The 26,240-nt window shown below is 46.0% G+C and overlaps 2 protein-coding genes across 3 annotated transcripts in view; one reads left to right on the forward strand and one right to left on the reverse strand.

Annotated features, from left to right (window-relative positions):
• The window catches only part of REEP6 (receptor accessory protein 6), a 21,474-nt gene extending 6,044 nt beyond the window's left edge, over nucleotides 1-15,430 (reverse strand). Inside the window, exon 1 of one of the 2 annotated variants that reach the window (XM_036758252.1) lies at nucleotides 15,113-15,430. In XM_036758252.1, the coding sequence (XP_036614147.1) occupies nucleotides 15,113-15,227 (115 nt within the window). In that variant the 5' untranslated portion in view covers nucleotides 15,228-15,430. The remainder of the gene's footprint in view (nucleotides 1-15,112) is intronic. The other variant, XM_036758248.1, reaches the window with a different exon arrangement.
• A 3,068-nt stretch (nucleotides 15,431-18,498) lies between these two features.
• PCSK4 (proprotein convertase subtilisin/kexin type 4) overlaps nucleotides 18,499-26,240 on the forward strand; it is a 33,764-nt gene continuing 26,022 nt past the window's right edge. Inside the window, exon 1 of the mRNA XM_036758261.1 lies at nucleotides 18,499-18,750. Coding sequence (XP_036614156.1) covers nucleotides 18,499-18,750 — 252 coding nt within the window. The remainder of the gene's footprint in view (nucleotides 18,751-26,240) is intronic.

A 26,240-nucleotide genomic window follows, 5' to 3' on the forward strand; every position in this document is an offset into this window, starting at 1 on the left:
TCTGGCTTCCTTCCTATTAAGGAGGCCTTTTCTGGTCCCTCCAGCTGCACTACATCCCTTCTAAGGTTATTGCTGCTGTCGTTCAGACATTTCGGTCCTGTCCAACTCTTTGTGACCCCATTTGGGGTTTTCTTGGCAAAGGTGCTGGAGTGATCTGCCATTTCCTTCTCCAGCTCATTTTACAGATGAGGAAACTGAGGCAAACTGGGTGAAGTGACTTGCCCAGGGTCATACAGCTAGCAAGCATCTGAAGCTGGGATTTGAACTCAGATCCTGACTCCAGGCCCAGCACTCTCTCCACTGTGCTGCCTAGCTCTAAGGTTACTTTCAATCTACTCTCTATTTCTCTTGTAAGTTCTGATGGATAGATTTTCTCATTAGAATGCTCCCAGAGGGTGTGTACTCTCATGTTTGTATTCTTAGCACGGGGGTCTGGCACAAGGAAATAATAAGTGCTTGTAGACCAATTAGGTAGGGACAAAGAGCTGGACCCTGGATCCAGTGAAGCAGAAAAGATTCCATTTAGGGACTCTGAGATTGTTTTTAATGTTCCCAATAATAGCTAATATTTGTGTGGCATTTTAAACACATCCTCCCATCTGATCGTCATGACAGCCCATGAGGTAGATGTTATTATGCCCACTTTCACAGATGAGGAAACTGAGGCTCGATCTACTCCTTGCTGTCCGAACAGTTGGAGGGAAGTACTCGACATCCCCAGAGGAATGCAAAAGATCATTGAGGGCAGGGACTACATTCCGCCTTCCTATGTCCAGTGCCTAAAATGCACTTGATAAATGATAAATAGCTGCTATTAGCAAAGCACTTTACATCCACTCCTCTGATCCGTGACTATGGTAGAGGCCCTCGTGGCCCACTTTTTGCAGAAGAGGGGATGAAGCGACAGCTTCACACAGCTACACAGGTACTAAGTAAGTGTCTGAGGAGGTGGGATTAGGATTCAGTTCTTCACACTCGCTGGACATAACTGCTGAGACTGGAGTCAGAAAGAACCTCGTTGGAAAAACCGGGCTCAGGAACTTCCTAGCTGTGTGACCCTAGGCAAGTCACCTAACCTGTCATCTGTAAAATGGGAATCATGCTAACATCAACCCCCCAAGGGCAGAACTAGACCCAAAGGGTAAATTACCCTTTTATTACAAAAGGGATCTAAGGAAGATGGTCCAGAAGGCCAGGGAGGCAGCAGGGAGGAATCCCAGAAGATGGGAGATCATCGGTTATGGATGTCGGGGGTGGGACAGGGCTCGGTTTTCCAGTTTGGGAGACCCAAGGACAGAGAAAGATAGCTTTCCTGACCACCTGCTCCCTCAGCCAATTGGACCACAAACAGAGATGACCAAGATGGCCCCGTGGATAGAGCCCCAGGCTTAGAAGCAGGAACCTCTGAGATGGAATCCAACCTCAATCGCTTACTATAGCTAGGTAATCCTGGATTCCTCAACTGCAAAAGGGAAATCGACATAGCATCTAGTACAATGGCATCTAATTATTGGGAGGATCTAAGGAGGAGATCATGTTTGTAAAGCATTTAGCACAGTGCCTGGCACATAGTAGGCACTTTCCCAGAGACTACAGAAATAGCCCCTCCCGAACTCAGGTGGTCCTGACTCCAGTGCACCACCCAAACTGTGCTATGGAGAAAGAAAGAAATCCACAAGGCTTTTATAAAAGCTTTCCATGGCCCAGGCAGAAAAGACCCAATCCGCTCACCCCTTCCTCCCACATCCCTTCTCCCCAGTGGGGTGGCCTTCTGGCTCCCAGATGGGGAGGGAATTAGAAAGGGAAAAAAAAGCTCCCAGGATCCCCTTCCCACCCATCCCCACCCCTTCAGATTAAGATTCTCTTAGCCCCAGGGGAAAGAAAATCTCCATAAATACCAGAGCTAGCCAAGGGCAGCAGGAGGGGAGATGTTTACTAAGCCCCTTAGTCTTTACCAATCACTGTTCTCCAAGCAGAGCTGGCTTCCAGGGTGTAAATCCCAAGTCTCACCTAATACCCGGTCACCTTGGTAAGCAAACCCAGGGTGGAGGAGAAAGGTCTGAAGAGGCTAGAAGAATTAGGGACTCAGCCCTGCTGGCTGGTCACAAAAGAGACTCACGGCCACTTTGGTGAAGGACCCCAGCCTTTTGGCTCCCACACAGGAATTCAAAAGGGCAGATTTGAGTCTCTCTTTGCCCGGTGATATGGGATCAGTCCATAAAGTCCATGGCTATGTTAAGATGCCTGATACCCCATACTGATGACCATTTCAAGGTTGTAAGGGGTATCAGAGAATGTTAAAGTTGGGAGAGCCCTTAGAACACAAAGTCAGAGGTGGGAGAGCCCTTAGAACAACCAATCAATCATTAAGAAGGGTGGGGAAGGCTTCCTTTAGAAGGTGGGATTTTAGTTTGGACTTAAAGGAAGCCAGGGAAGTTATTAGTAAGAGCCTGGGAGAGCATTCCAGGCAGGGGGGACAGCCAGAGAAAATGCTCAGAGACAGGGATGGCGGGTCTTGTTTGGGGAAGGAGGCTGACGTTACTAAATCAAACAGGAAACATGATGAGTTCCATTTTAGACATGTTGAGGGACATCCATGGTTAGAGGGATGATCTGGAAGGGAATCTAGCAAAACAGATAGAGAAGTGGTCGGATAGGTAGGAGGAGAACCTAGAGAGATAACTATAAAGAAGAAGAGGGTAATCAGAGAGGTCAAGGAGAATGAGGGCTGAGAAATGGCCATTGGATTTGGTGGCCATTGGTCACTTTGGAGGGAGTAGTTTAAGTGCAATGAGGTTGGAAGCCAGACTGTGAAGGGTTAACAAGAGAGTGAGAGGAGAAAAAATAGAGGAACCTATTGTGGAGGAGGTTAGCTACAAAAGACAGAAAAGACATAGGACAATAATTAGGATCAAATGAGGGTTTTTTCAGGATAGGGGAGATGTGGCTCATTCGTAAGCAGCACGAAATAAGTGAATTAGGCAGAGAAATTGAACCTGGAGAGGTGGATAAGGAGCAAGGAATACTCCCAACTACTCTGTCTTGACTAGTGAGCCAAGGAGAAAGATGCAGTCAATATTGGAAAGAGTGGCTGTGTCGTCTGGGGGGAGTCAGGTTTCAGTAAGAGCTAGCAGACAAAGGAGTGGGATTTAAGATGAAAGGAAGTTTGTGCCCTATGGAACAGGCATTCCAGAGGGCACAGTGGAGAGACTGGGTAGAATTAGATTGAAACTGAGGTGGGAGGGTAGATGGAAATTAGGCATTGGGGTATGGGGGTGGGGAATGGGCTTTAGATAATTATGTATGAGTTCAGAAGGGTAGACCAGGTATGAGAAAATTCTTCAGAGTGGAGGGCACTACCCAGTTACCCACAAAGGACAGGCCAGCAGGAGACAAGAGACCTAAAACTGAAGAGTCGGTTGTTTTTTGTACTGGACTTTATCTACAGCCCAGGTGGGTGGGAGATTGGGCTAGCAGCAGGAGGGAAGGGTTGCCTTGAAAAGGAACAGACGTAAAATGTCCAGATAAGAGAGCATTTAGAATACAAAATGTCAGAGCTGGTGGGTGGAGAAATGGAGATGGGTAGAGGGTGGGGAAGAGGGAACACTTTTCCCCAGGAATGTAAGCTCCTTTTGAGGCAGGGACTGTTTCACAATTTTTGTCTTTGCACCCCTAGAGCATGGCACAGTGTGTAGCATGGTAGGTAGTCAGACCAACAAAGTATTTAATAAATGCTGGTTCTCATCTCCTTTGCTGGATCCTCACCCAGATCACACTACCTAACTGTGGGCATCCCCCAAGGCTCTAACCTGGGCCCTCTTCTCCCTTTGCACTACTCCACATGGTGATCTCATCTCCCATAGATTCAATTATTATCTCTCTCCTAATCATTCTCAAATCTACCTAGCCAGCCCTAACCTCTCCGCTGACCTCCAATCTCACCTCTCCAACTGCCTGTTAGCATCTTCACCTGGATGTCCCACAGGCAACTTAAACCCAACATGTCCAAAACTGACCTCATCATGTCTCTCCCCTTTTTAAACTTTCTTGTTACTGTTGAAAGCAACACTATCCTCCCAGGTCTCCAGGCTCCCAACTGCCCACCCCCTGAGCTGCCAGGGTCTAACCATTTCACCTTGGTCACATCTTTAGTAGATGCCCTTCTCTTGTTTGACCAGGCCATCATCATGGTGCAGGCCCCCATCTCCTCAGGTCTGGATTATTGCAGTAGACTGCTTCAAGTCTCTCCCCCACAACAAACCATCCTTCAGTCAACACCAAAGTGATTCTCCTACAGCACAGGTCTGACCATGTCACCCTGCCCCCTCCCCCAATAAATTCCATTGGCTCCCTATCACCTCCAGGACCAAATTTTAAATGCTCTTTTTGGTGTTCAAAGCCCTTCATAATCTAGTGCTTCCTCTCTCCTCTCCCTTATCCAGTGACCCTTGGCCTCCTTGCTGTTCCAAGAACAAGACCGCCATCTTTCTGCTCCAGGCATTCTCTCTGGCTGTCCCCCAGGTCCCTCCTCCTCACCACCTCCCAGCTTCCTCCAAGTCTCAGCTAAAACCTCACCTTCTATAAGAAGCCTTCCTGATCTTCCTTAATTCTAGGGCCTTCCTTCTGAGACAGCCCCCAATTTATCCTGTCTATATCTCATTTGTGCACTGCTGTTTGCCTGTTGTCTCCATTAGCCTGTGAGCTTATTGAGGGAGCCCTTCTCTGTATTACCAGTACTTAGCACAGTGACTGGTACACAGGAGGTGCTTAATGCATGTTTAAAGATTGCCTCACCGGAGCTGGGAAGGACCTTAGAACAGAAAACAGATGATGGTTGATAATAGCCAGCTAGCATTTACACTATGCTTTAAGGTTTGCAAATATGATCTCATTGAATCCTCACAACAACCCTGGGAGGTAGGTGCTATTATTATCCCCATTTTACAGGTGAGGAAACTGAGGCAAACAGGGGTTAAATGACTTACCCAGGGCTACACAGCTAAAAAAAAAAGTCTGCAGTTGGATTTGAATTTGGGTCTTTTGGACTCCAGGTCCAGTACTCTATCCATTGTGCCACTTGGCTAGATATTATTATTAGCAATATCACTAAGTGGCATCAGAGTGTCATGGGGTGGGCAGGCATAGACGGCAGGCATAGACGACAACCAAATCAACAAGATCTCTGATTCACGGGAGGCTTTGGTTTTGAATTCCGTCTCAGATGCTAATTGTGACCCTGGGCAAGTCATTTAACCTCTAACGTCCCTTCCAACTCTTAAATCCATGATCCATTTGAGGATTTGAGGACTGAGACTACGAGGTCAAGTGCCTGGTCCATGGCCACACGCTGATGCTAGGTGGTATAGTGAATAGATTGGCTGTTGTCCTTCAATCTCAAAGAGAACCAAAGTGACATCACTGTGCTAGAGTCAAGTTACAGTGTGTCCGACAGTGGCTGATCAGAACAATATGAGACAGTGCATAGAGCACTGGGCCTGGAGTCAGGGAGGCACTTAATAGCTGGGTGAGTCATTTAATCTGCCTCTACTTCCTTACCTGTAAAATTGGAATGACCACCGTACCTACCCTCCTAGCGTTAACATAAAACTCAAAGATCAGAGCCCATAAGGAACTTCCTACATAGGAGGGTGCTATAAAACAAAGCACCTCCCCCATTCGACAAATGGAGAAATGAAAACCCAGAGGGGGCAAGGTCACCGCTCCAAGCTCTCGAGTGTGCCATGGGAACTGATGGTTGGTCAGACCTCTTCCTCATCACCCCTGCAGATCTCCCTCAGGCCCCTCCTCAAAGGCTCAATCCTTCCCACTAACACTGGTTCTTTCTTTCAAATTCAGACCTAATGTTCTAAGTGCCAATAAAAACAGTTTGCCCAAGTGGGCAAGTCAGGGCCAGGTGGCTCTCTAGGCCCCAGTCCAAAACCAGCTGGCTTGGTAGTTTCTTTGGGAAATGAAAGATAGAAAAGCACGAGATACATTATCAGTCAGGGAGGTGGCCAATGATATAGACTTAGCTAAAACACACCAGGGACAGTCGGTGTCCTTGCCCTCAGAGATAATAAGGCCTTGATCCAGGGCTTAATAAATATTAATAAACTAAGAAGACATTTGCATTTGTCACCCAGAATAGTCCCTTAAGGGCATAGGAGGCTGGTTTAAGTGGAACCAGTTCCCCTAGAGAGTCTGAAAGACTCATTCCCAGCAGAGAGAATTCTAGAACTTCTAGAACAGAATGGAAGCTCCTCAAGGGCAGAAACGGTTTTTAGCTAGGTCTTTGTATTCCCAGCACAGCATGGGGCACATTTTTGTTGTCGTTCATGTTCAGTTGTGTGACTCTTCTCCGATTCTATAGACCAGGCCATTTGTGAGATTTTCTAGACAAAAATATAGGAGTGGTTTGCCATTTCCTTCTCTGGTCGATTAAGGCAAACAGGGTCACACAACTAGTAAGTGTCTGAGGCTGGATTTGAACTCAGGTCTTCCTGAGTGCTTGATTTACTGAGCTACCTAGCTACCCTCTTAATGAATGTCAGTTGAACTTAATTTGAATGTCAAAGCAGGAGAGGAACCTAAGAAATTAAAGTAACAGAGCTGGAAGGGTCCTTGGAACACAGAATGTCAGGGCTGGCAAAAACTCTTAGAATTCATCCTTATAATTAAAACTAACAAGAGTTAGCATTTATTTAGCACTTCAAGATTTACAAAGTGCTTTATAAATATTATCTTAACTTATTCTCACAACCACCCTGCGAGGTAGATGCCAAGGTAGACAAAGGTTAAGTGACTTGCCCAGGGTCTCATAGCTAGTCACGTCTGAGGCCAGATTTGAACTCAGAAAAATGACTCTTCCTGACTCAAGGCCTGGCACTCTATCAGCTGTGCCATCTAGCTGCCCACCTGGCTGCTCCTACAGGGACTCTTTTAAGTTAGGGTCTGTGAACTTATTTTAAAAAAAGTGCTTTGATAATTGCTTTCCTTGGTAAACCTATGGTTTTTACTACATATATTTAAAAACATTCTAGGAAGGGATCCATAGGTTCCATTAGACTGACTGCCAAAAAGATCCAGGACAGAAAAAAGAAAAAAGTTTAAGAGTCCCCCACCCCTTTAGTCCAATTTCTTCATTTTACAGAAGGAAAATGAATCAAGGCCCCAAGCACTCAGCAAACAATTGACCTAATTAAATCTCTGATATTTGATCTAAATCTTTTCCTGTGTCCAGGGTTAGGTACATGGTAGCTTTACAACAAAGACTCTCAAAATGTTAGGACTGAGGGGACTGGGCTCTTCCTAAAAAGAGATTGATTCCTTCTCAACTGGAGTTTAGGAATTTGTTCAGCAGCTAAGCACCTACGCCTTGGAAATTTCTGTGAGAGGAAAAGAGGCATGAATTTCTGTCCATATAGAGCTTCTGGTCTAATAAGGAGTATTATGAAGTGCCATGGAAAAAGGCAAGAAGGCGGGATTTTAACTAGGCCTTGACGGAAGTCAGGAGGCAGGGATGACCAAGGAGGGCGTTCCAGGTGCTGAGGACACAGCAGTAAGGTCAGAGATGGAGTATCTTGTTCAAGGAATAGCAAAGAGGCCAGCCAGGGTCTCTGGATCAAAGAGTAACATTGGATAAGGTATAAAGAAAGTGTAAAGGGAGCGCCCTAGGTCAGAAAGAGCTTTGAATGCCAAAGAGATGATTTTATATCATATCCTGGAAGGGTCAACGAGCCGCTGGAGTTTACTGAGCAGAAAGATGACATAGTTCAGACTGGTACTTAAGGAAAAATCACATTGGAAAATAACTTGAGTGGGGAGAGACTTGTGGCAGGCAGGCCAACCAGAAGGATATTACAGTAGTCCAGGGACTGAGGTGATAGGGCCTGCACCAAGGTGGTGGAAGTGTTAGAGAAGACAAGGGAATGTAAAGGAGACATATTACACAGGTGAAATCTACATGCCCTGGCAACTGACTGGACGTGGGAGGGTGAGGGATAGTAAGGAATTCAAGATGACCACCCAGGTTGTAATCCTGGGAGGCTGGTAGGATGGTGGTGTCCTTGACAGGAATAGGGAAGTTTGCAAGTGGGGAGGGTTTTGGGGGTAGAAAAGATAATGAATTAAGTTCTGGACATGCTGAGTTTAAGATGTCTACTGGACATTCAGTTCAAGATGTCTAATAGGCAGTTGGGGATATGAGACAAGAGAACAATAGAGAGGTTAGGACTAGCTAAGAAGATCTGAGAATTTACCAGAAAGAGATGGTAATTGATTCCATGGTGGCTGATGAGATCACCAAGTGAAACAGTCTGAAGGGAGAAAAGAGGGCTCAGGACAGAACCATGGAGGATACCAAAAGGAAACTAAGGAAGAACAGTCTTGAGAAGTAGGAGAAGGGTCAGGAGAGAGCTGTGTCCAGAAAACCTAGAAGAGGGTGACTGCCAATATCCAAGGCTGCAGAAAGGTCAAGAAGCAGGAGGATTGAGAAGCGGCCATTGGATTTGGCAACTAAGAGATTAGTGGGTACTTTGGAGAGGGCAGTTTCAGTGGAATGATAAAATCAGAAACCAGATTGTAAAGGATTAAGAGGACAGTGATAGGAAGTGGAGGCACCTGTTACAGACAGCCTTTTCAAAGAGATTAGCCGAAAAAGGGAGGAGAGAAATGGGAGTTAGTTAATGGAGACTGACGATCAAGTGAGGGGTTTTTGAGGTGGTGGGAGACATGAGCATCTATGTAGGCAACAGAGAAGGAAGGAGTAGACAGGGAGAGATTAAAAATAAGTGATAGAGTAGGGATGATAGAGGGAGCACTCATGTGGGTAGAAAGGTTGGTTTTGATAAGGAGAGAGACTATGGCTTCATCTGAGACCAGGATGAAGGAGGAGAGCGGGGCAGGAGGCATCTGAATCATAGGAGATAAGAAAGGGAGGAGAGGAAGCTCTGGGTGAATGACCTCAATTTTTTCAGTAAAATATTGGGCAAAGTTCTCAGCTGAGAGGGTGGGGGGAAGGGGAGCTGTGAGAGGTTTGGGGAAGGGAGAGGAGGCAGCATCTCAGGTTTTGAAGGACATGTAGGATTGCCAACAGATAGAAATGACCTTCCTCCTGCTAAAATCTAGGATCAAATATGAAAGGCTCTATTTGATTTTTAAAACCCCTTATCACCTCGCCTCCTCATATATTTCCCATGATATATTTCCCATATAATCTTCTTACACTTTACTCTCTTTCCACATATTTGGTGGTTAATTAGCAATACCTAGCCACAGGCAGTTAGGTGGCACAGTGGATGAGGGTCGGGCCTGCAGACACCTTGAGTTCAAATGATGCCTTAGATACTTACATGTGGCAAGTCACTTCACCCTGTTTGCCTGTTTCTCATCTGCAAGGATGAAGAGAAATGAAGGATGAAGGAGAAGGAAATGGCAAACCACTCCAGTATCTTTGCCAAGAAAACCCCAAATGAGTCCATGAAGTCAGACATGACTGAAATACCTGAACAATAATACCTAGCTGCACCGTCTCCCGATACCACGCTTGGTGCTGGCCGACCCTCATTCTTAGAGCATATTCCCCCGAACTTCACCTCTGCCTCCAGGCCACCCTGACTTCTTTCAAGACTCACCTCAAATTCCACCTTCTCCAGGAGGCCTCTCCACATCTCCCCCACTGCTGGTGCCCTTCCTTTTGAGATTACCTCCCGTTTGCCCTGTATATCACTTGTATGTTCATTGTCGTTTGCATGTCAGTTCTTCTGATAAAACATGAGCTCCTTAAGGACAGGGATTGTTTTTGCCTTTCCTTGGTATCACCAGAGCTTTGTCCTGAGCCTGGCACCAAGTAAGTGTAGTAACAAATGCTTTGGGACAGCTAGGTGGTACAGTGAATGGAGCACAAGTCAGGAGGACAGACACTTACTAGCTGTGTGACCTTGGGCAAGTCACCTAATTCCAATTGCCTGGCCTTCCCCCCTCCAAAAATAAACAAACAAATGCTTCCAGACTGAATGACTCTGCACTCTCATCATGCAGCGGCCCAGAGTTCTCAAAGACTGTCAATGGAGTGCAAGCTAAGGCAGCTTGTATCAAAGCTGAAAAGCTCAATAACTGCCCTGGCCATCTACTGTCAGCTCCCAAAGGCCTCAGTGGAGGGAATGAACACTCCCAACAACAAGCTAAGTATGAATAGGAAAATGCCAGAAAAGAACACAGAGCTAGGGCTTTGGAGATCCGGGATGGAGTCTCCTCCCTCTATGACTCAGCATTCAACAAACACTAATTAACATTTGCCCAGCACCTTGCTAGGCACTCAGTCTACAAACACCAAGGGAATGAAGCTATCTCTACTCTCAAGAAGCCTGCATTCTAGCAGGGTACATGACATAGATAGATAGATAGATAAACAGACAGATATACCTGCTGGTTTTTCAATGGTTGGATTTGAAGTTAGAGGACCAGGGTTCAAATGCCAGCTCTGCTCTTAGTTACCTGTTTAACTGAATAAACTCTGTGCAAGCTATTTTATCTTTCTGCATCTCATTTTCACATCTGTAAAATGAGGAAGGACTAGGTGACCTCTAAGCTCCTTTCCAGTTCTGTCTAGGATTCTGTGAAATACAGGCAGAAGCTGGTAGGTGTGTGTGTGGGGGGCAATGGGGTGGGGAGATGAAAAGGGGTCATGGAGGTTGCTAGGTGGTGCAATAGATAGAGCACCAGCCTTGGAGTTAGATGGACCTGAGTTCAAATGTGACCTCAGATACTTACTAGCTCTGTGTGACCCTGGGCAAGTCACTTAACCCCAGTTGCCTCAAAAAAATAAAATAAAAAGGGTCATGAAAAGTTTCAGGTAGAAGGTGGTGCTTGAGCTTCATCTTGAAAGAAGAGAAGGATTCTATGCAGCTGAGGGGAGAATGAATACCCAGCTAAATGCCAAGCACAGGAGATAGGGCAAAGGGAGGGAGATGAGTGGAGTGCCATGGAAGGCCAGTTTGGCTGGATTGTAGAGTGTAATAGGGGGATTAATATAAAATGAGGTTGGGAAGATAGATCGGAGCCAGGTTGTTTAGGCTTTAAAAGCTAGAGTGGAGTAGATATGCCATCTTAGAGGCAAGAGAGAGCCCCTGGAGTTTATTAAATAGGTCAGATCTGGGCTAAGGAAAATCACTTTGGCAGTTGTGTGTAGTATGGGTTAGAAGGGAAATGGATGAGGCAGAATGATCAGACTTTTGCAGCAGTCTTTAGGCAAGGGGTTAAAAGAATTTGAGCTGTAAGGGTAGAGAGAAGGCCAGCTTCTAGAAATGCTGTGGCAAGATTTGGGATTGACTGGACATGTGGGAAGAGTTGGAAGTCAAAGATGACAATTGAGGTCATGACCCCAGGAGACTGGAAGATGGTAGTACCTTTGATAGAAAATGGGAAAGAGTTTGGGAGGAAAGAGAATGAGTTCTGTTTGGGATGGCTACAGGACATTCATCTGAAATGGCCAATAGATAGCTTGTGGGAGTCATCGAGTTCACAGAGAGTATATCAAGAGAAAGAAGTTAAGGACAGAGCCTCGGAGGGATACCCACAATTAGTGGACAGGACATGAATGATGATAGAACAAAGAAATCTGAGGAGGTTTGGTCAGACAGGTAGGAGAACCAGGATGGGGAGTAGCATCACAAAAACCCAAAGAGGCAAGACCAACCAGGGGGTAACAGGTTCAAATGCAGCAAAGAGGCCAGAAAGGGTGAGGGCTGAGAGAAGATCGTCAGATTTGGCAGTTAGAGATAGCTGCTAACTTTGCACCGAGAACTTTCAGCTGATGATGATGCCAAAGTCAGATTGCAAAGGACTGTGGATAGAGAAGAGAGATGTAAAGGCAAGGAACATAGTTTCTTCCAGGAGTCTGGCTGACGAAGAGATGAGAGATGGAATACCATAGGTTTGAGGAGACGGCAGAGTCTAGGGAAGATTTTCTTGTTTTATTTTTTAAGGATGGGGAGGTATGCTTTAAAGGCGGCAGGGAAGGAACAAGAAGACAGGGAGAGACATAAGATTAGAAAGAGGCTGGGGATAATTGAAGGAACAGTCTGCTGGAGAAGATGGGAAGGGATCAAATACAAATGCAGAAGCCTTGGCCCAGGCAAAGAGAAGGGCTTCTTCTTTGTTAGAGACTGGGAAAAAAGAGGTGACAGTGGGGGATGATGTCTAGGGGGGGTTTAAAGAGAAGGAAGAGGGAAATCAGGGCTGATGGCCTCGATTTTCTCAGAAATGGAAGAAGCAAGGTCTTCAGCTAAGAACTTGGGGAAGGGAGCGTTTAGGAGCCTTGAGGAAAGAATACATCATTTCAGGCGGCTTCTGTGGGAAGCGAACTAGCGACTTTTGTCCAGCTGCAGAATTGTCCTGCTGGCTGAGGGTATGACCTTGCACTAATCACCTCTACTCTCTGGGCTCATCTCTAGGGGGAACAGGCTGACCTCAGCATCTTGGGGTACTGGAAACAGTCGAGAGGCTTGGAGTGAATAAGGCCCAGGTTCAAATGCCCCCTCTGCCACTCGCTAACTGGGCGATCACAGGCAAGCCATACTGAGCTTCGGTCTCCTCACTGCAGGCTGAAGTTCAAATATGAAATAATAAGCATAATTAAATACTTTAAAAACCTGTTATATTGAACCAGGTTTCCAAATGCCTTTACATACTTGTTCTATCTCATTTGAGCCCTATAACAACCCAGTGAAGTGGGTACGGCCGTTACCCTCATTTTATAGAAAGAGACACTCAGCGGAGAGGTGAGCACAGCTGGCCACTACTAATAAGTATCAGAGGCAGCAACTGAAGCCAGGCTTTCCTGATCACAAGTCCAGCGCCCTGGTCACTATATATACCTCACTCACTTATTAGTCGTCATCATCTGAGGGAGCCAGTAATCATGAATAAGATATTTCACTTTCCTGGGTCTCAGTTTTCTCATCCAAAAACTGGGGAGATGGTGAGGGGAAGCGTCCTTCAATTCAACAACCTGCCCTCAAGGAGCTTACTTCCTACTAGAGGAAGAAACGTGTACAGAGATTAAGTAAATGCGAGGTAATGTGGTCTCTTCTAGGGCAGCTAGGTGGCGCAGTGGACAGTGTACTGAGCCTGGAGTCAGGAAGACCCGAGTTCAAATTTGATCTCAAGACATTTACCAGTTGTGTGACCCTGGGCAAATCAATTCACATTGTCTGCCTCAGTTTCCTCATCTGTCAAATGAGCTGGAGAAGGAAATGGCAAACCACTCCAGTATCTTTGCCAAGAAACCCCAAATGGGAGTCTCTTCTGGCTCTAACAATCTATGAATTGACATAACAAGTAGCTAGCATTTAGAAAGTTTACAAAGTGTTTTACAGATGTTATTGACTTCAATCCTCACAACAACCCTGGCAGAGGGATGCTATTAAGATCTCCATTTTACAGATGAGGGAACTGAGTCAGACAGAGGCTAAGTGACTTGCCCAAGGTCGCATAGCTAGTAAGGATCTGAGGCCAGATTCAAACTCAGCTCTTCTTGACTCCAGGCCCCATGATCTCTCCATCCCGACATCTATAGAGAAGCTCAATTGAGAACTTTACAAATTTATTTGAAAGCAGGGTCAGTCAGGAGTACACTAAGTATCTGAGGCACCTGGAGGGAGAGGGAAGGGAATACTGGAAGGAGGAGGGAAGCTGGTATGAACTGAAATCACCCTTAGCCTTGACCCACAGCATGGGCAGTCAGAGATCAAACTTGAACTCCCTGGCCCCACCTCCCAGGCTGGGCTTTGGCCTCTAGGGCTGTCTGCCAGGGATTTTCACAAAAGCAGCAGAACCATTCTGTGCTCTGTCCCACGCAGCCAGCTGCCTCCTCCCCCTTGCCCCAGAGCAGACCAAGCAACTGGAAGTACCAGAAACAGATAATTTGGGGATCTCCCTAGAAGAGGGCCCCCAACCAGGGAGAGAGAGCCTGGCCCCAGGCTTGGTAGACCTATGGGTGCCCAAGCCACACATTCAACATGGCCTCTCTCAGAATGTGCCTGGCACAGCACTCTCAAAGTCCAAGAGCTGGGGGATACCAAAGGGCAAGATGATGTAATACTCCTCCGCCCCCAAGCAGGGCTCCCCAAATGAGCCCAGGAAACTCCTAGTCGGGTCCAGAGAACAAAGAACTAGATTCGACGAAAGTGTCCCTAGAAGGCTAATCTGCTCCATTATGGACCGGAGGCTAGTTACGGGTAGTCGCGTAGGTACAGGCCCCACCTCTCAGGTCCTCCTTCTCCCAGCCTAAGCCGCTTTAGCCTCAGGCACTGCCCTCCCCTCCCCCAATCTTTCTGGCTTTTGTGTGACTTTGGGCAAGGGTTGGTTTCCCTCTCCATTAACAGAAAGGGAGCTAGACTAGGTGGCCCCAGATCATTTCCCAAGTCTGTGGCTCTGTGTTTTAAGGTTCCCCTCAGGATCTAATGTTCCACAGCGGTGTGATTTAGCGTCCTGAGCACTAGAATAGGTCTTCAAGCTCCAACTCCTAGAAATACAAGAAAATCCTCCCCTACCTCCTACTCGTCCCCTTGGGTGGGACTGGAATCTGGGGGTGATGCTGAAACTTTTCCAGTTACGGCTGTGGGATGATAGCAGATCAACCCCCACCCAACCCATGACCTTCCAAGCCGGTTAATTAAAGGTGGTGGAGAGGGGAGGTTTGTGAGATGGTGAAGAGGGGACAGGAAATAGAAATTACAAAGGGTAGCAACAAGTACAACTATTTCCATAAAGAGCCCTGCCAGGAACTAAGAGATTCGGGTCCTAGTCTTTTCTGCACAACCTGGGGGATTCCCTTTATCTCCTTGGGCATTCGTTTCTTCATCTACAATATGGGAAATGAGATGCAGGTTTTCGATTTCTGAACGTTGAGGTTGTATCTGGAGGAGAGGGACCGGATCTCTAAGCATTACGGTTCTATTTGGAGGCGGGGGGACCGGATCTCTAAGCGCTATGGTTCCATTTGGAGGCAGGGGACTGGATCTCTAAGCGCTATGGTTCTATTTGGAGGCGGGGGACTGGATCTCTAAGCGCTAAGGTTCTACCTGGAGAAGGGGAGCCCGGAGGTCCTTACCTGTAGCCAGGTAGTACTTTTTGACACCGGTGATCTCTTCCAGCTTCCCCAGCAAATCGGTGACAATGTTTTTCTGCTCCAGGAACCTCTGGAAGCGCTGCCTCAAGCTACGCATGGCTCCCGGGACCGAGGGGGGAGGAGAGGGGACGGAGGATGACTGGACCCGGATCTGAGGGGCAACCTCCAGGGCTCCTCCGCTGCTCTGCAGCGGTGCTGGTGGCGTCTCCCTCTCCAGGCTCCCAGGACCTCCACTCCTCTGGTCCCTCGGTCCCTCCCCTTACTTCCCTCCCACCTCGTGGTCCTGCAACTGCTGGGGACGACCTGAATCCGCCCCCAGGATATAGGATTGGACGGGAAATCGAGGCGGGGCCTCGGTCGGCCCAACCTGCCCACACTGGCCAATGAGAGCGCGGAACGGACAAAGGAGGCGGGGCTTTTCTCCCAACTCGCTTCCGCCCCTCCTCGCACACGGAGAGCTCGGAGACACCCACCTGTGAGCTAGGCGGGAGAGAGGAGGGGGCGGGGCCTGAGAGAGAACTGGGACGCGGAGGAGACAGGTACCGGAGAGGGTAGGGGAGACCTCGCAAGGCCCACACCTGCCAGGTAGCAGCAGCACTCACGTTAACGTGAATTAAGGTCTCTCCCACCCCCAGACCCCAGCCAGTCTAGGCTCCTCCTCTCCTTCCTAACTAACCCTTGGGTTTCTAAACTCCCTTCTCCCACACTTTAAGCCGAAGTACCTCCGTGAGCCAGTCTCATGCTTCTCCTCCCCCACCCCCGACCATTTTACATTCCAAGTTTTTCCTCCCTCTGAGATCCAGGAAGAAATCCTAACTTAGTATTCTGCATACTGTAGGAGCTCAATAAATGTTTGGGAATGCAATGTGATGTAGTGGAAAGAGCCCTGAATTTGGAATCGAAAGACCTAGTTCATTCATTCATTCATACATTCAACAAATATTAAGTGCCTCTGTATATGGCACAATGCTCAGTCCTGGAGGCCAGGGATACACAGATATAAAAAGTACACAATTCCTGCCCACGAGGACCTTGTGTTCTAAAGTAGTAGAAGAAACATGTACACTTACCAGCTGTGTGACCCTGGGCAAGTCACTTAACTTCCTTCAACTCAGTTTCTTCATCTGTAAAATTTGAATCATAATAGAACTAGCTCAGAGGATTGTTGTGAAGACCAAATGAGATAATACTTGCAAAGCTTCTTGCCAACTTTAAAGTACTCTATAGTAAATATTAGTTTTATCATCATCATTATAAAAATGATACAAGAAAAGCAATGGTGCCCTATTCTATCAGGGAGTAAAATTCAGTGGGAAGGTTACCTGGAAGAATTGGAGGCTAAAGCCCTTCATTGAAGAAAGGCAAAAATTCTGAGAAGCAGAGATGGAGAGGAAATGCATTCCAGCTATGGGGGTGGGTGATGGGAGGGACTTGAGCCAGCCCAGGGAGATAGTAGCTCTTTGGGTTTGGGGAAAACAACAGTACAGTTTAGCTGGAATATAGAGCTCCTAAAGAGGAGTAATAGAATGTAAAATGAATTTGGAAAGGTAGGTTGGAGGCAGATTGTGGAGAGTGAGGAATTTGTATGTTAGCCTACAGGCAATAGCGAACCACTGAAGGTTTTGGGTTGTTTGGGGTTTTTTAGCCAATGGGATTAAGTGACTTGCTCAGGGTCACACAGCTAGCAAGTGTCTGAAACTGCATCTGAACTCAGGTCCTCCTGACTTCAGGGCCAGTGCTCAATCTACTGAGCCACCTAGTTGCCCCCTGAAGGTTATTTTTTTAGCAGGGGAGTAACATGGTCAAATTTGGACCCTAGATAGATGGATTATCTTGGCTTTGGTGTAAAAGAAACTGCAGAAGGGAGAGAGGAGGGCAGGGAGATCAATTAGGAGGCTAGAAGTGATGACTCAATCCGTCAAAAGCATTTATTAAATATACTATATGCATAAAGACACAACTGAAAATATATAAAAAATATACACATTATAAATCCAACGTTATAGGGTAGGAGAGGAACTCTAGTTCCAAGGGGGGCGGGCGGAGTGGATCTGGAAATACCTCAGGGACAACCACCAAAGCACAGTACAAGGAAATTAACAAGCAAATAGGGCGGTTCAGCTGGACCCTAGGAGCCACGAAGAAGACGGAGATGGAGAAGAAGAATGTATAGGACTTGGCAAATGATTAGCTGAGATTATTAGAGCCGAACAGTCAAATTCCAGCTCTGCCTCTTGCTAAAAAGACCGCCGCTTACAGGAAGCCTTTCCCAATGGCCCTAAATTCTAGTGCCTTTCCTTTGTTGATTATCTCCAATTTATCCTGAATATAGCTTGTTTGTACGAAGCTGTTTTCATGGCGTTTCCCCCGTTCGAGTGTAAGCCCTTGGAGAACCGAGAGTATCATTTGCCTTTCTTTATAATGCCAGCGCGTAGCACACAGTATCTGGCACTTGTTTGTGGACGGACCGATTGACTAGCAAAGCAGCGTGACTTTGGACAAGTCAGTTCAGTTCCCTTCTCCGTGCGTCAGTTTGTTCCTCTTTAAAATGGGGGTTTCAGTATTTGCATGGTATACTGTAAAATACGACTGAATGGCCGAATCATCTCAAATCCGAGGAAGCCGCCAACTAGCCTCAGGCCACCCTTTTTGCCACTAATTAAATGCTAGGAAGACCTTTTCTGGCTTAGAGATCATTATCTAGTGTAGGGGTGGGGAACCTACTTTTATTAAGGGGATTTGTTCTGTGAAGTTTGGAGTCAGTCAAAGTGCCGCACTTGAGGACATAGAGGGCCACATGTAGCCATGAGCTCGCAGGTTCCCTACCCTTGATCTAGTGCAACCCTCTCATTAGACAGTAGAAGACAACGGAGTTAAAAGCGGGGAATGACTGGCCCAAGGTCACACAAGGAGACTGGTAAAACCAGAAGTCGAATCTGGTTCTCCAGTTTAAGAATGATGATGGGAGAGGAACCGTAGACTGGGGGAACTAGAGAGGATAAGGTCCTACCCTGTTCCCACTTACCTGGGGCGTCCCCTCCTCCCGGCAGTCCTCTCCCACTCCCCAGGCAACTGGCTCCATTTTCCCGCCCCACCCCCGACCGCCCCACTCTCTGGCTTTAGTTCGGAGGCCGCACAGCCCCCTGGGAATGAAGCCCCCTCCGGGGGGCCGGGGCAAAGGGGTTGCCATGGAGCCGGGAAGAGGCGTCCAGGGGGAGGGGGTTGCTTCGCTTTGGTTCCCAGGGGGCGGGGCTGCTCCATTCCTGCCGGAGGGTAGGGGTGGGAGGAGGGGGCATTTAAATACCGCCCCCTGGGGCCCTAGAGACAGTTTGTCCGGTGGGAGGGGCTTCCCCCGGCCCCTGGCTGCCATGCGGCCCGGCTGGACCTGGCTGAGGTTCATTCTGACCTTGGCCCTGACCTTGGTCCTAGCCTTGACTTTAACCCTGGTTCTAGTCTCCATCTCCCTAGAGGGGCCCAGACAGGAACCGGGAACGGGCCGGGGTCGCCGGGGCCACTTTTTCGTCCCCATCTATGTCAGCAGTTGGGCTGTGCTGCTGCCTGGGGGCAGCCAGGAGGCCAAGCGCTTGGCTCGAAAGTTCGGCTTTGTCAACTTGGGGCAGGTAGGACACCCAGGGAGCCTCTCCAGAGCTCTGGGTTCTTCGAAGGGCAGGAATGCCACCCTCTTCACCACTCCCTGCATTCAGGTGGCAGCTTCCCAAGCTTTCTACTGGGACACATCTCACTCCACACTCCACCCCCACCCCCAGGCACAGTCTCCTCCCCTTCCCCCACTATTCAGCCACAGTACTGCCCTCTCCATGCACACTCTGATCCTCCCTGGCTACTCCCTCCCCCCAACACTGGCACAAACTTCTCAGGACACCATTATACTTTCTCATTCTCAGCAAACAATTTATTAAGACATTCAGCTCTGTGCTGGGTCCTAGCTGTGCAACAAAGGAATTTTTAAAAGATACAGGGAATTTAGGGGGATAAGATATACTCACTGGGAAAAAAAACCAATCCCTGACCTCCAATAATTTTGAGAGATAAGATCAGATTGCTCACAAATCAGTGGGATATGAGGTAGCCACTTCTGAGAGAAAAGGAGTTCCTGAGCTAGGGTGCCTGTACCCTGCAGCAGCATGGAGGGGAGCCCCGCTGCCTAGTTATAAAACAACTGGGTTTGACAGAGACTGAGAACACAGAGGCAGGGAGAAGAGAAGGAATATGTTGAACTTGGTTTTGACCAGGTAGGATTTGAAGTTATCATTGGGACACCCAGGTGGAGTGTGGACCTCAGGAGAAAAACTTTGCTAGGAACTGGCCTCTTTGCCAAGTTGATACTTCTGTTTATACACTCTGCATTCCAGCTAGACTGGACTGCCAACTCTTCTGCCAAACCCATGGGCTGTCAACCATCTTCCTGAATCTATCTGCATAAGCTCTAACCATTGGCAACCATGGCCATTTCCATGTCTTCCATTATCTATTTTTTTTTTGCTTTTATACATTGTTGGTTTTTAGTGTCAAGAAATTCCCCTGTCCCTGTAAATACTTATCTTTTAATGTACCAGGCAGTCAAGTTGCAAGTCTCACTATTAACAATGGACACAGTGTTCGATGACTGACTTTGATAGACTTAGCCCTTCTCAGCAATGCAAGGACCGAAAACAACTTCAAAAGACTCGATGGAAAATGCCATCCACATCCAGAGAAAGAACTATAGAGTCTGAATGCAGATTGAAGCAGACTATTTTCTTTTTCTGTTTTGTTTTTTCTTTCTCATGGTTCCTCCCATTTGTTCTAATTCTTCTATCCAACATGACTAATGTGAAAATATGTTTAATAGGAATGTACATGTAGAGCCTATATTGGATTGCAGGCTGTCTTGGGGAGGGGGAGGAGAAAATTTAAAACTTATGGAATTGAATATTGAAAACTAAAAATAAATAAACTTATTAAAAAAAACACTTAAAAAATAAAGATCTGATAAAAAAGAAAAAAAGCCAATGGCGCTAGAGCCGAAAGGGACCAAGTATGAAATAAATTCTACAGAGGAGGGAACTGATGTGCAGACAAGGATGTGGCTTGCCTAATAGTAAACTTCAGAGGCAAGAACTCAAGCTCCAGAGTCAGTCAGTACTCCTCCCATGTGCATACTGGGGAATTGAGAAATCTGTGCCTCCTCCCCCTTGTCCTGCAAACTTTGCAACTTTAACCCTACTGATGGTTGAAAATTATTCCTCCACGTGTTGCCATCTACTGAGGCTCCTTTGTTAATGCTGAGACTTGCAGCTTGACTGCCTGATACATTAAAAGATAAATATTTACAGGGACAGGGAAATTTTCTAACACTAAAAAATAACAATGTATAAAAGGCAAAAAAAAGATAATGGAAGGCATGGAAGTGACCACAGCAGCCAATGGTTAGAGTGTTTGGAGAGAAGGGGGCCAAGGGTGGAGCCTTCAGGGATGCCTATGGTTAAGGACAAAAGAAGGGAAGTGGAAACAGAGGAGGCCTTCATGTGAGGCCATGTGGTATGATGTAGAATTCTAGCTAGACCTTGGAATCAGACCCATCACAGACACAAGTGTACCAGTCATGGTGGGGAGGGTAGCTAGGTAAGCTATCTTTCCATCATTTAAAGACTCCCCCTTATCTTAGATCTTTTTCTCTTGTACTCACAGAAACCTGACTCTCCCCAGTAGACTGGCTACATTCTCTAGGACTAAAAAGGACCTGATGAGGTTTGAGGGGGGTTTGAGAGGTTCACGGACCCCTTGAGGACCAGAGTACTAGAATAGGGTCATCTGGAATGAACTCACAGACTCAAGTATTCTTTAAGTCAAGGTGGCAAAGATTTATTATAACAATACGCTTTTCAGCTTAACAGGAATGATACTAAAGCTCGTATGGGAAAAGTAGTGGATTATCTGGCAGATATGCTAATTAAACGATAACATACAACTGGAAACCAGGGGAAGGGGTTTCTCAGGGATGTATTTTTGGTCTGTTAGGTCTGTAGCAAGAAAGCTTTGAGAGTTGATGTCTGTAGCTTGACCTCTGGATTGAATACGATAACTTTGGGAATTAATACATGATACTTCTGTGGTTACAAGATACTCCTATTTTTACAAGAAAATTTCTTCAGAGGTCAGTTTGTTCTTGTGATGGGGAAAGATAGTTTGTCTTATTGGGGCCCACTTATGAGTTATTGCTAGGCATAGTGTTCTTGGGTTGGGGAGAAAACAGTCAGGGATAGTGTTTTGAAGCTAGGGAGAAATGTGATCTTGGAATTGGGGTCCAAATACAGGCACCTCATCGAACCTCCATGTCCACTGATACATTGGGTGTGGGGTGAGGTCAGAATTGCCACTTCCAGAAGCTCTGCCTCTTTGATGTTCAGTCCACAAGTTTTTATTAAGCCCTTAGAATTATTAGCATAAAATAGCTAAGCACATGGTACAAAGAAAGGCATAAACAGTCTCTGCTGTTAAGTAGCTTACATTCTAATGGCAGAGACAACATGGAAATAACTAGATACACAGCAGATCATTGTTATTCAGTTGGGTCCAGCTCTTCATGACCCCATTTGGGGCTTTTCTTGGCAAAGATCATGGAGGGGTTTGCCATTTCCTTCTCCAGCTCATTTTACAAATAAGGAAACTGAGGCAAACAGGGTTAAGTGATTTGCCCAGGGTCACACAGCCAGCAAGTATCCAAAGCCAGATTTGAGCTCAGAAAGATGAGTATTTCTGACTCATATAAGTAGATAAAAGTATATACAAAGTAGATGAAAAGTGTCTAGGAGGAGGCCTTGAACTTCCTTTAGGAAAGTTAAGGATTCTGAGGAGTGGAGGTGAGAAGGGAAGGCATTCCAATCAGGGGATGACAGCTTGTACAAAGGTCTGGAGAGGAGGTAGAGTGTTGAGTATGAGTCTAGCCTAGTATCTGGCACACAGTAGGCATTTAATAAAAACTTGTTGATTGATTGAGAAGCATCAAGTTGGCCAGTCTGATTGGACTGAAGAGTTTGTGAAGAGAAATAATATCCCTCCTTCCTTTAATGGCTAAATGCCTTGAGAAAACTTTCTACAGTCAGTACCTCTTCTTCCTTTCCTCTCCTTGTCTTCTTAACTTTCTGCAATTTGACATCCAACCTCATCATTTATCTGAAATTGCTGTCACCAAAGTTACAAATTATCTTTTAATTGACAAATCTAATGGACTTTTCTTGGTCCTCATCCTTCTTGACCGCTCTTCAGCCTCTGACACTGCCAGTCACCCTTTCCTGGTTCTCTTCCTTGCTTATCGGACTGCTCTTTCTCCATCTCCTTTGATGGATTTTTATCCAGATCATATTTGATAGAGCCACCCCCCGACACACTGTCTTGAACCTTCTTCTGTCTCTCTACTCTGTACTTGTCAATCTCATTAGTTCCTGTGGATTCAATTATCATCTCTATGCTTATGATTCCCAGATTTGTTTATACAAACTTAAAATCTCTCTGCTGACCTTAAGTCTTGCATACCCATCTGTCTATTAGATTGCATATGCCATCGACATCTGAAACTCCACATGTCCAAAACCCGAATTCATTACTGCCATCCAGGTTGGAAACCTAAATGTCATCCTTGACTCCTCACTCTCTCTCACCCCTCCTCCCCCCATTTCTAATCTGTTACCACATCTTTTTGATTCTACCTTTGTAACATCTCTTCTGATTTTGCCACTACCCTGGTGCAGGCCCTCATGACCTCACTCCTGGACTATTGTGAAAGTTGCCTTCTGGTTGGTCTCCCTTTCTCAGTCTCTCCCCGCTCCAGTCCATCTTCCATTCAGCTATCAAAAAGATCTTCCTAAAGTACACATCTAACTATGTCATACTCTACCCTCTTCCCGTTTCAATCAACTCCATTAGCTCCCTATTACTTCTAGGATCAAGTAGAAAATCTCCCCTTTGGCTTTTAAAGCCCTTTCATTCCTTTCCAGTCTTGCTACATGTTACCCCTCTTCAGATGCTCTGTGATCCGTTGACGGTGGTCTCCTAGCTGTTCCTCTAACAAAACTCTCCATCTCCAGGCCCCTGACATTTTCACTGACTGTTCCTCAAGCTTGGAACTCTATCCTTCTTCATCTTCATGTCTTGGCTTTCTTCAAGTCTCAACTAAAGTCACACCTTCTGGAAGACTTTCCTGGTTCTTCTATTCCAGTGCCTTCCCTCTGAGACTCCTTCCAACTTATCCTGACTATATCTTGTTTGTCCGTAGATGTCTGCCTGTTGACTCCAGGAGACTGAACTCTTCAAGAGCAGGTAGCTTTTGCCTTTCTTTGTATCCCCAGAACTTAGCACAGTGCCTGACACATAGCTGGCACTTAATAAATGCTTGTTGACTTGACTTGAATTTATGAGCTTGGGTTTTTTTTGTCATATTTTGATAACTATTTTCTAATATAATTGGTTTATTTTGTCATCATGTGGGTTTTGTTCATTTGAAAGCATTTTTCTGAGGAGTCCATTGGCTTCATCAAGACTACCAAAAGGGTCTATGATGAAAAAAAAAAGCTGGATTAGAGGCTTCTGAGCAGGAAAGTAATATGGTAAAAACCTATGCTGTAGGAATGTCATTTTGACAGATGTGTGGATGGATATAAGTTGTGTGATAGAGGGAAAAGGGAAGAGGTTTGAGGCAGAAAGGCCTATTAGGAGGCTATTTCAATAGTCCAGGTAGGAAGCTAGGGTGGTGTTGTAAGTGGAGAAAACTTAGAGATAGATTTGAGAGGTGTTTGAATGTAAGAAGGCGAAGACTTCACAGTTAATTGGCTATCGGGGTGGGGTAAAGGAGAACGAAGAGTTGTAAACCCAGGAAGGAAAGTGGTCCCTTCAACAGAAACAGGAAAATTAAGAAGAGGAGTAGATTCTGGGGAAGAGATCATGAGTCCTGTTTTGAACTTGTTGAATTTGAGAGGCCTTTAGGATATCCATTTCAAAGCATCCAATAGGCAGGTGAAGGTGATGGATGTGCATACAAAAGAGAAACAGGGTGGGTTCTATAGATGCAGGAGAGATGACCATTGAACCTGTGGGAGCTTGAAGACATCATCAAGTGAGAAGGTATAGAGACACAGCCTTTCAGAACATCTACAATTAGGGGGCAGGGCACCCATGTCTTTGTGGCTCATGGTTGAGGATACTAAGAAGGGAAATCCAGGCAGACAGGTAAGAGGGGAAACAAAAGAGAACATTTTCTTGAAAACAGAGTATCTGGGTAGAGCGAGTAGTCAACAGTGTCAGTGCTTCACGGGCTGAAAAGGATGAAGATTGAGAAGAGATCCTGGGATCTGGCAATCTGTGGTAACTTTAGAGACAATGCTTTCAGTTGAGCGATGAGGTTGGAAGCCAGATTGCCCAAAAGTTGAGAAGTAAGAAGAGGGGAAGTGGAGGCAGTGAGCATAGACAGCTTCCTCTAGGAGTTAGCTGTGAAAGAGAGGAGAGCTACAGGGAAATGGCATGGGAGGATGGTTTAAAGATGTAGAAAATGTAGACTTATTTGTAGATAGCAGGGAAGGAAGGAGTGGATATGTGACAGTTCCATATTCAAAGGAGGCCATAAAAAAATATGAAACCATGAATCCACTACATACTGCTTGTTCCTTTTAGCATATTTAAATTTAATATGGTAGTACCAATATTGCCCTGCTCGTCTGTGTCCCACTCCGAACCACACTCTGGTCTCTTGTCTAGTTTTTCTTTCATGATGTACTTTCTCCCTTGTTGTTATTCTTCATTCTTTGTTCTTCTTCTTCTTCCATCATTATCATTTCCCCACACTCTCCCCACCCCAAATAAAAGTCCTCCCTTATAACAAAAGTACAGTGAAGGAAAATAGATTTGTGCTAAACCTATTATTCATCTTAACCATCACCTCCCCTATCCTTCAGTGTCTCCCAGGCCCTCCCCTTTACTCTTAAGTTAACTTTCCTCCCTTCCTAATCTTGACCAAATAGTTAAGGAGTACAACCTTATACAGCCCAGTACCCTTGAATCCCTGGTCCTTTCCATACTCATAACTTGCCCGACCTTAGCCCTCGATTGCTCCGTCCATCTACCTCCTCCACTTTTACTTCTGTGCTGTTGAATGATACTAGAAGAAATCATTCAACCAGAGCTGACTGGATCCACTAAAAATATATTCTCTCTAATCTCATCTGGACCCTCACTGCAGCCTGGTAATCTTTTTAGTCTTTCCCTAACTGATTCATTTTTTAATTCCCCAAGGCTGCTTTTCTAAATCTTATCTCTTCAAGTCTTTAACTACAGCTCCTTCCTACCCCCTCAGCTAAGGCCCTTGAAGTCTACTACTACTTTCTTTTCAATTAACAATCTATTTCCTCTCCTCCCTGTCTCCCATTCCTTTTTCCTCCCACCCTGGGGGGAATGGCAAGGGTAGAAAAACACCAGCCTTTTTCACAAATATGTGTAGTCAAAGAAAACAAATTTCCACATTGGCCTTGTCCAAAAAATATATGTCTCATTCTGCACCCACAATCCATCTTCTCTTCTTCAGGAGGTGGGTAGCATGCTTCATCATCGGCTCTTTAGAATCTGATTGGTTAGTCACTTAGGGTTATTAAGGGTTCTTTCAAAGTTGTTTGTCTTTACACTATTGTCATTGTATAAATTATTCTCTTGGTTCTGCTCACTTCACTCTGTATCAGTTTATGCAAGTCTTCCCAGGTTTCTGTGAAACTATCCCTTCCATCAATTCTTAACAAGACAATAGTATTCCATTGCATTCATATATCTGCTATATTATACCATAATTTGTTCCCCAATTGATAGGCACATTCTTAATTTCTAGTTCTTTGCCACCACAAAAAGAGCCGTTAGAAAGATTTTTGTACACATGACTCCTTTTCCTCTTTCTTTGATTCCTCTTTGGGATATAGACCTAGCAGAGGTATTTCTGAGAACTCATACCAAAGCCATTTGCCAAGAGCTCCCTCTTATCCCCCATTCCACTCCTTAAGAGTCCTGTCATCATCTCTTCTTTTCTCCTACTTTGTCCCAGTCTCTTGCAGAAGGGGTGCTTACTAGGAGCAAT

The sequence above is a fragment of the Trichosurus vulpecula genome, chromosome 1 (genome assembly GCF_011100635.1).
Source record: "Trichosurus vulpecula isolate mTriVul1 chromosome 1, mTriVul1.pri, whole genome shotgun sequence".
In the NCBI taxonomy this organism is placed as follows: Eukaryota; Metazoa; Chordata; class Mammalia; order Diprotodontia; family Phalangeridae; genus Trichosurus; species Trichosurus vulpecula.